The 10,071-nt window shown below is 35.2% G+C and overlaps 1 protein-coding gene across 1 annotated transcript; it reads left to right on the top strand.

The window, feature by feature from the left end:
- The first annotated feature begins 2,307 nt into the window (after positions 1-2,307).
- Positions 2,308-9,063, top strand: LOC148879391 (S-adenosyl-L-methionine-dependent methyltransferases superfamily protein). Its single transcript, XM_088960918.1, has 10 exons — positions 2,308-2,542; positions 2,697-2,766; positions 2,870-3,004; positions 3,197-3,260; positions 3,368-3,455; positions 6,604-6,688; positions 6,997-7,053; positions 7,661-7,780; positions 8,107-8,177; positions 8,552-9,063. Exons 1-10 carry the CDS (start codon positions 2,433-2,435, stop codon positions 9,033-9,035), a joined length of 1,284 nt encoding a protein of 427 aa, XP_088817044.1. The 5' UTR covers positions 2,308-2,432; the 3' UTR covers positions 9,036-9,063.
- The last annotated feature ends 1,008 nt before the right edge of the window (positions 9,064-10,071 follow it).

The raw sequence follows: 10,071 nt of genomic DNA, 5'->3' as shown, positions 1-10,071 counted from the left end.
TCCAACCAAGCATTACTTTTTGGGTTATGTATTTTTAGATAAACTCGTATTACTTTTTATTAATTTCCCTAATAATGTTCATTAATTTTCATTATGACTATATAAAATTGTTGTTAATTTTTTATTATTCTAAATTGAATTCAAATAAATTTTGTTTTTATTAATTTCTATTATTTTTTGTTAGATAAAATCATTTTTATTTTTACTATTTTTATTATATTTTATTTATTTTAAATGGACATGCACTATACATATAATAGTTTCAAATTAAATGGTTATTTTAAAACATCTAGTGAAATATTATACATATATACTTATTAATTTATGTTAGCATTGTTTATTAATACTTATGTTAATTTTCCTAACTTATCTTATTAATATTTTATTATGACAAACTTCATGTGTTGGTATTATATATTATTACTTATTAATTTTTTATTGTTATTGCACATCTAATTTCTCATTAATTTAATATCTTAATTCTTAACATGGCATAGTTTAGGAATGGAAGTAGGGCAAGAACCACACTCCCCACCCCGTCCCTAATTCTCGTTGGAGAGAAAAATGAACCTCATACTCAATGGAGATGGGTTCCCGCCACGACCTGAATCATTGAATTATTTCTTTTTTTTTTAATTAAAAGTTTACTTTAAGAAAAGTATTTATTTAAGGCTATGTTTGGTTTGAAGGAAAAGGTAGAGAAAATCATACAAGGTTTGTAAAGGTTTCCTTCCTTATTTTTTCCTTCAAACCAAACGCAGTGTAAAAGAAAGAAATTGGTTTAGCACTTAACCATCATCATTAATCACTAAGATAAAATAGAAATTGAAAATTGTCCAATATATATAATGGTATTATAGTAACTATATAAAACTATTTTTAAAATTTTTATTTCAAGACAGGGGGCAGATTAGCTCGAGACAAAAACATACACACCCGGTGGAATTACCTATCACGATTGGACATACAATTGGGTCCCAAATGGGGCCCATAGTGAGTGTGTGTTCAACCATGATAGGTAGTTTAGTCGGGTGTGTATAGTTCTGTCTCCACCTCATCCGGACTGTTCAAGACAGACCATTGAGGTTTTAACAATTTCCCAACCTGAGCCCGCCAAAATTGCACCCCTAATTTTGGATTTGTAGCCCTAATTGGAAGCCTCCTCCTAAAACCTCTATAGGGCGGAGAAATAGATCAAACTAAATATAATAGTGGTTGGTTCAATTTTAATTTATTTACATTCGATTCGAATTATAATTGCAATCAGATATTAAATAGTATAAATAAATTAAATTAAAAACAATCAAGATATTTTATATTACTAATAAAATGAATTAAAAACGGATAATAATATATTTCATGTACAAAATGAATTGAAAATTATTTGTAGAAAATTCGAACCTATAACAATTAATTTAGCAAGAACACAACATTCACACTTTATTATTGGTGCGCGATTTGGATGCTCCTAGCTGTAGGGCAGTTCGGACGTCTGTTGCCAAGTAGGTCACTTGAACTGCAAAAAAAAAATGAGGAATCAAAGAACTCGAGGTGGCTAACTCGGCGAGATCACTCTGATGCTTAAGTTAGTAATAGTAATGCGCGAGTTGAGAGTTTGAGAAATAAGAGAGCTAGAATGCACTTAATCGCGCGTACCTGGGTCTTGGGGGCCAATGCCCTTATATAGTTGAGCTGTCGTGGGTCTTACGAAATGGCTCCGAAATCCTCGGCCCGCATAGATGAGATTTGTTCCGCTTTAGAAGGAGAGTAATGTATCAGTCAATAAAGCCTATTGTTACCTTCCAATCATGGTGGGGAGAGGATAAGGCATGTTGTTACGCGACATGATCCCGGGAGATTCGAAGTCCGTTGAGAAGCTTATAGAATCGATTACGGGTCACTTCGGTATTTGGGTGCCAAAGTGGCCTTGGTGCCGAGGTGCCCGAACACATAGGCTCCCAAACTGATAACAAGGCTCTCTTTGCTGAGTTATCATCCTGGTGACAGGTCATGTCCATGTGTCCTTTACTTATTAGATAAGGCCAAATCACCCCTCATTATAAATTCAAAGTAGATATAATGATATCTATATTTAAATCGAATTGGATTATACAGATCAAGTAGGGGTGATACATATTTGATCCAAATTATAAATGGATGGAATTAGGATTACACTTAGGCTGTGTTTGGATTGAAGGAAAAAGTAAGAAAATGTAAAAAATCTTTACAAATTTTGTATAGATTTTTCCTACGTTTTTCTTCCTTTTCCTACCTTTTCCTTTAATCCAAACATAGCATTATTAATTCGAATTCGGACAGTCGGATACCGTGTCTAGCACTTCCTCTTTCACACAGCTTCGCAAGTTCGCAACCAAGTAGCGCAAACTAAACCTACATAGTTCGTACCGGCCTCGATTTTCAAACAAGGAATAATGGAGGAACACCAAGGTCAAGGACTCGAGCCTTCGAATCCTGCGTGTCTCCACTTATTCTCAGCTTTCGTCGCTATGGAGCCTATCGATTGCTTAATCCCCCTGGCCCGGTATTTCTTCTTTTTCTTCTTCTTCTTCTTCATCTTATTTTTTACTTCTTGCAGAGTATTTCGATATAATTCCGCTTCTCTAGCTAATTTTAATACGTAATAGGGAAGATTATATTCAACTTAAAGTTGCCTCTGTAAATCTTTTCTTCACCAGAGAATGTGGTGGAGGGTCGATTTCCCAGGAAGTTCAGAGTTTCATTTGGGAGCAGTGCATTAGTAATGCTGTAAGTCAAGTCTCATGTGTCTATTTCTGCAAATTGCCCGAAAGCTCATTTTCATTATTTGTAATCATGTATGGCATCAAACGATTAAATTTACTACATGCAGGGGAGCAGGAGTCATCCGAGCGACTCATACATAAAGAACTTTCTGAAGAGGGTTATCGTTGATGTGGAGTCAAATTCTGATAATGTGTTGGATGAGTTATACGAACAGTATGCATGTTATATGACATCGTTAAAGGTTAATAGTGGATTAGTGGTTATCAGTTAAATTCCCAAAATCTTTACGTTACATTCGGAAGAAATTATGTTGTACATAATTCTATTTTATGATGCCTTAAATGCTTTTACAAGATTTATTTTCTTATGTTGGAAGCAACTTTTCATTGGATTAATGCTTGTTCGATGTGGTTTTCCCCCTTCCTTCCGAAAGGATGATGGTTCGTTGAAGGTCAATACCAAGGTCTGCAAGACCATCTCTTTTCTATTTCCTGATGGTAAGCATTTCTGTTCACGTCATCTACTTTTGGCAGTTAACATTATCTTTGCTTCAAAGTTTACTTACATATATGTGCAATGTTGTTTTGCACTTCACTTAATATAGGTTCCTCCGAATTATTAAGTTGTCCAAGATCAATGAAAATTGTAGTTCCATTGCTATGTTCACTCAACATGCTGGAAGGAGATACTGGGTATACTTCAAATTTTCCATTTGATTTATTTTGTTGTTTTCCTAATCATTGTTTTATTTACTGACTAGTATGTCATACGATCTAACTATGTAGTTTTGGGCACAAAGAAGTCCTTGTAAGCAATTTCACCACCAACCATTGTTTTCATGAGGAAATATTACTAGTGGATTCATGGGTATCAGGGGACTGTTCTAGTTGGGAACTTGAGGTCATGCCTTTGCTTGAGGGTTGTGATTAATGTTCACTTTTGGCATCACCGCTCACCAGGCTAGAAGTGGGGGCAGATTCTCAACTGGTGGCAATCAGGTGGATGTGTAAGAATAGTGAGGGTCTTTGGACTCTTATCACTTTACTAGGGAAGCTAAATCTTTGGATTCAAGAGTGAAAATTTTGTTCTGTTTAGTCCAATTATTGTGAAATTCTCTATCACAGCCCTTGGATTGAAGAGCTCAGACTCAAGGAGGGAGAATTTATTGGGATCAATCTTTCTAAGATGATTTGGCCACGTGCATAGAAGACCATCGTCAAAACTTGTAAGAAGTGATCTGTTGAAGTTGAAGGGGCTACAAAGGCTAGGGGTAGGTCAAAAAGGACATGGGGTTGAATTAGTAAGAAATAATTTAAGTGCTCATAACTTAACAATGGAATGATGGATATGACATTAAACATAACAAAATGGTGAAACAGGATTCATGTAACCGATCCCGTATAGTTGGGCTAAGGCTTGGATGATGATGATAATGATGAATCCTTCTTGGATGTTCCATGGGTTTTTCATATACTGTATTGGGGGTAAGCTGTATTAGGCATACTGTATTTTTGCTACTCTTTGCATAGACTGGTGGGGGTTCTTTGTACTTTGTTTCTTTTTCAATAATTCTAAGAATACTTTCTTTGGGAAATAAAGATACCTTTTTTTTGACCTTGCGAATTTGATGCCTAGGAAATAATCAAGTTTCCTGATATTTCTTGATCTCAAAATTCAGGTGCTAAAAATTGTTTAATTATTGGATTTTAAAAGGCTATTCTTTTGTATCTCCCTTTGACGAAAACTGGAAATCTCTTGGCAAGGCTGATAAGTTCTTGTCACATTCTTCTGTTGGGAGTATGTCTTTATGATTTCGTCTCACTCACACTTGTTGCTGCATCAAAGAACAAGATGGTACAACTTATTTGATGTTGCATCTAATTGAGTAACCAGGACATGATGTCAATGTTTTTCCGCTCTCACTTTTCAATGGGAAAGTGGAACTCCCCTTACTATATACACAAGATGGGAAAGCAAGTTATCTTTGGAAGGATAGGAACATCATATACTTGAAGGCAAAATATGCCCAAAATACAAGCTTATTGCTGATATTGGAAAATGGATCATGGACTGGTTGCTTGCACACCCTGTTTCCAAGGAGGCTAAGAGGTAGGATTTTGGGGATAATTTGTAGGCAACTTGGACCTTTTGTAACCTTTTCTTTTGTTTTGGAGAGTGCTTTTATATGTTCTTCATTTTGATCTTTGGTGGTGAAAAAACTTAACCAATTCTTTCTATTTTCGCTTAATGAAATTTGATCATTACTTTCAAATCACAGACACACACGCACACAAAAAGAAAGAAAGAAAGAAAGCTTGGGTTCATACTATGTAACTTAAGAGTTCTAATCTGAAAGCTTGGGTTATCCCTTGAGGAGGTAAGGGTAGATCCAATCCTTGAAGATCCCTCCCATATCTTGACATCACTGGATTTGTTCCCTATGGACATTGTCACCAAATCAGAACTTCACAAGGAGATTTGTGATCAAACATACCAGTAGTACCAAGTTTCATGGAGCCCCAGAGACCAATTTCATATGCACCAGGCAGTGTTGTATAACTCTCCAGTTGGATGAAGTGTCCTGGTTGGACATGCATCGGATACTGATACTTCCTATGTCTTCTCGTTTATTTAACATAAATGAACTGCTAATGTATGCAGTAAGTGCTATTTTTCCCATACAATGTTCTTAAGTCTCAGTTTGGGAAGAATACAAATATAAGTTTTATAAATACGATATACAAGGTTTTGCACGGAACATATTTGGGTTTGCACTCTTCCGAAACTGAGCCTGAGTAACAAAGTTAAACTTCTAAACCTTTTGCCATGGGTGTAAAATATCAGAATAGAAAAAATACGGGCCATTTTAATAATTAATAGTTTATACTTCTCTATAGATGTGCCTGTGAGTCTTTGTTTTTTGTCTTGTCGTCTTGATGATTCAGACTCCTGGACACACATCAGATTCTGATTACTGTGTGCAACACTGGCACTAGGACAGAAATCAATCAAACAACCATTCTGAAGTCTATGAGACAGTATAAATGTCAATAGGGGAATCTCACACATTAACTTCTATCATTGGTGGAAGAGAGAAAAACCCCTTCTTATGCATGCAATTAGGATGAAGAAAATATTACTGAAAATTTTACTCCAAAAAATGTCAAACCATCCCATTTACAGTTGTCTGGAATACTAACTAATTGAAACCTTTAGGTCCCATTCCATTTACAGTAGTTTCATGAATTCAAAGGAGACCAAAAAAATAAATTCTATAGTTTATTGAAATTTTCACCATAAACAGGATAAAAAATCTTACAACTCTAGTCTAAACATCATCAGTTTTTAATTTAAAAAATAAACTTTAAAATTGGGTTTTATCAAACCATAAGGTTTTTCTTTCAATGGTTGTGGGTCTTCTGCATTCCTATTGATGTCATCTAGGAGCCTGTGCTGCAAGCAAGGGTTGTAATCTAGCCTATGCAGAATCCTTCTGCAATCCACCTTGTCATAGTTTGGTTGCAATGACTACTAATGTGTAAGATTTGATCTTAAAATTACATAACTCTTGTCTGAATATAAAATGAAGTTTTTGTTGATCACTTATCGCCAGAAAAAAATTAACAAAATCCTGCTAGTATATGTACTTTTTCCTTTAAAAGTGTTATAAACGCAAAGGCAATTCCTTGTGAAGGCTCTTAGATATTTGCAAAATTTTAGATCTTGTGAAAACTGCTTATATGTTTGATTCATCTATTTTAGATCTTGCACACTGACTAATTTGTTCTTGACTACAATCTTGCTAATGTTGCCTTTGGCATGGTTGCTTGATTTATACAGGTGTGCCATTTGGCCGTCAAGTCTTTTCCTGTCAGAGTTTATACTTTCTTACCCAGAAATATTCTCTAGTAAATCTTGTTTTGAGGTAATACAAATATCGCTACCTCTTTTCTTTTCATTTTTTACTAAATGAAATTGCAAATGTTGATGTAAATGAATACTCTTTTTTAAAAATTCATTACTTTTAGGCCTCAAAGCTATTCCTTGTTATCAAACTGAGAATGTTTTATTGCTTCTCTCAATTCTTCTTTGACTTGATGAGATTGTTTATTTTTCCTTTCAGTTTGTTCTTCCCTTTTAGAATAGTTATTATTTCTCTTCTAGACAGTTTTGGGTTCCCAAACATGGGGGTTTTATATATGATTGTTGTTAAGTGTTGTATTTTCCAAACAGGTAGGTTCAGGTGTTGGTTTAGTTGGTATTGCTCTCACCCATGCAAAAGCCTCCAAGGTATGTTACTTGAAGATTATGTCTCTGATGAAGTTAACAAATCAAAGTTTTTCTTAATTTACAGTGTTGACTCTTCGCTTTAAATACTAAGAAGTATTAATGTATTATGTTAGCTTTGACTGGTATACTGACCTAGCAATTATCATATTAATGGTACCAAACTAAGTCTATCATCGTCTGTATACATGGTATACACATGCTCATTATCTTTGATCTTGCGTTGCACAAATACCAGATCAATTGAGTTTCCTAATTTCCTCATCATCCAAACGATATGGTGCTGTCTGGACTGTTGGCCTTGTTTGTTGAATGTGCAAAAGTAGTCAATTGATTTTGGAAGGGAAAGGTATCTAACGGGTATATATGTGCCATATCCAGTGAAGTGGCAAATCTGGATGGGTGTATTCATTGCATTTATTGTAGATATATGGGCGGTGGGCTCATTTATGATGTTGATGATGCCCAAGCATTACATTGTTTAAACAGTATATATCAAAATTTATCGACATTATTAGATTTAGATTCATGGCATTCATGACGTACTTGTGGTAGATTCCAAATGTTTTATGCCTAGTAAGATGTTTTAATATGGATAGCACTGTTGCAGGTGATACTAAGTGATGGTGACCTGTCAAGTTTAGCAAACATGAAGCTTAATTTAGAATTTTATCAATTGAGTACAGAGAATGAGATGCATCAAAGCCAATATCAGAACTTCATAAGTTGGGTAAGGACACTCAGTCATTTTTATGTTGCTCCACCATGAACTAATGGGTTCAATTCTAGGTAGTGGATATGAATAGTAACAGGGATGAATGAGGGATTGTGCTGTTGTATGTGTATTAACTTCATTGGAGTGTATATATATATATATATATATATATATATATATATATATATATATATATATATATATATATCAACTTGGTTCAAATGCAACAGGCTAGTATCATATTTATGGAGATAATGCGTGTCAATAGAGATGTAGAAATGTTTTGATGGCTGTGTAATAGAGTCTCCAATGTCCAATATTGATTAAGTTTTAAGTTTCAGGTGGAGTGCAAACATCTGCCATGGGAATCTTCAACAGAAAGAGAATTACAAGATTTCATGCCGGACATAGTGTGAGTACAGTCTCATTTCTGATGATGAGGAGATCTTTTTTTTTTTTTTGAAAATTGATGATGATGAGGAGATCACCAAACATTATGATATTAGAGGTCTTGGACATAAAAATTATGCATATGCAAGGGCCTTTGAGTTTGATTGGTAGTCCCAGTTTAGCTGATCCATAACCCAAAAATTTATCCAGTTGGGCTATAATTTTTCTAGGTATTTGGCCAAATGTAATTGCTTGGATGAATGGATTTATATCCTAGATGTGTAAGTTTATTAGAATCATTCTTCCGATAGAGGTGGAGGCTACTGATAAATTTCCTGCATTTCAGCTTTTGTTAATTAACATCGAAGTCTCATGTTGTCACTTCTCTTTTGACAGGCTTGGTGCAGATGTAATTTATGATCCAGTATGCCTGCCACACCTTATTCGAGTGCTTTCTATTCTATTGAACCCAAGTAAATCCAACCCTCATGAAGAGAGAGACAATTGCCTGTGTTTATCATCTGAAAAGGGTCATATCACTGGTAACGGAGACTATTGTAAAGATCACAGTGAGTTTTGTTCAGGTAAATCTGTTGCAGCTGATTGTGATAATTGCCAGGGGTTTGATACTCAAGTAGCAGCAGCTCATAATCATGTCCCTAATACCAAATCTCAACCCAATACAACAAAACACCCAGTGGCTTACCTAGCCACTGTTATACGCAATGTAGATACGTTTACCTGTTTTCTCAGACTAGCAGCTGAAGCGCATCTCTCTGTTGTTGATGTAACTGAAACTTGGCAGCCACTGAATTTGCTGCCCTACATGCAATCGTACAATCGGTCTAGTATACGGTTGTTTATAATCTCTTTTTCATGAAATTTTAAGGATGGTGGTATTGTTGCAAGTCGCTAGTTCCATAAATTCGATCTTATTACTTGTTTTACTTTTTCTTTCCCCTAGAATTCAAGTTCGGATGCTTGTTGCATTCTAAAAATCAGCCTTTTTTTTTTTAATCAGTGAACCAGTTTTCAGTCTTAAAATTTTCGAAGAGGATGTGTGGTGTTAGACATTACTAATAAAACTCGTTATTTCTAGTCCGGATCTGTTCCTCACACCATTCTCACAACGGATCTAATTGGGAACATCTCCCATACTTTATGTTGTTATTCATGGGAGATGTTCCGCATAGAAGGTGGGATGGGGCTGTGAGGTCGGTATGAGGTGCACTCTCCGAGGAGCAAATTTTGATCCTGTTGTTTGGCGCTTTTTTTTTTTTTTTACGCCAAATGGCATGAAAACTAACTAGAAATGTTCAGTGTACAATCATTTGGGAATGCTTGACACATAAAATCTGGAACATGGGACCAGGTAAATATTTGACAAAAGAGTGGTGTTTTTCTGGCCAGTAAGTGCACAGCAAGGTTCTGGATCTTTAATGAACTGCACTGAACTATGGGGTATTTGATTTAACAAAACCCTACAATCAGCAATGTGATGCCTTGTACCCCATTGAGCATCCTTTGAGACCTCCAAATGGTGACTTTAGGTTTACTTTGGACTAGGCAGGGCGTGTTGATAAATTAAAATTTATAAAACATTGTTGTAACTAGATTAGTAGAAGCTTGCCAATCAGAACTTAGGTTTGGTCGTTAAGATTTAAGTGTTTTTGTTTGATGGTTACTGGTTAGCATTTAGACTTTATTTTTCAATCATAACTTTATTAATACGGTAATTATTCAGACTTCAGAGCCCGGTTTTGAGGGTTTCAGCTTTGATTGAGCTGCTTTGAACCTATTAAAAATAGCTCCACTGGGAAGTCACCTCTGGGCTCAATGGGAGTGATTTTTTTTGGTAAGAAAAGCAATAGAATTACTAAAACAGAAACTGAGAACATAACAAGTTCATAGGTCTA

Source organism: Nelumbo lutea, chromosome 1 (genome assembly GCF_056320005.1).
Source record: "Nelumbo lutea isolate HS-2025 chromosome 1, American lotus-T2T, whole genome shotgun sequence".
In the NCBI taxonomy this organism is placed as follows: Eukaryota; Viridiplantae; Streptophyta; class Magnoliopsida; order Proteales; family Nelumbonaceae; genus Nelumbo; species Nelumbo lutea.
This window is presented reverse-complemented; position numbering and strand designations above follow the sequence as displayed.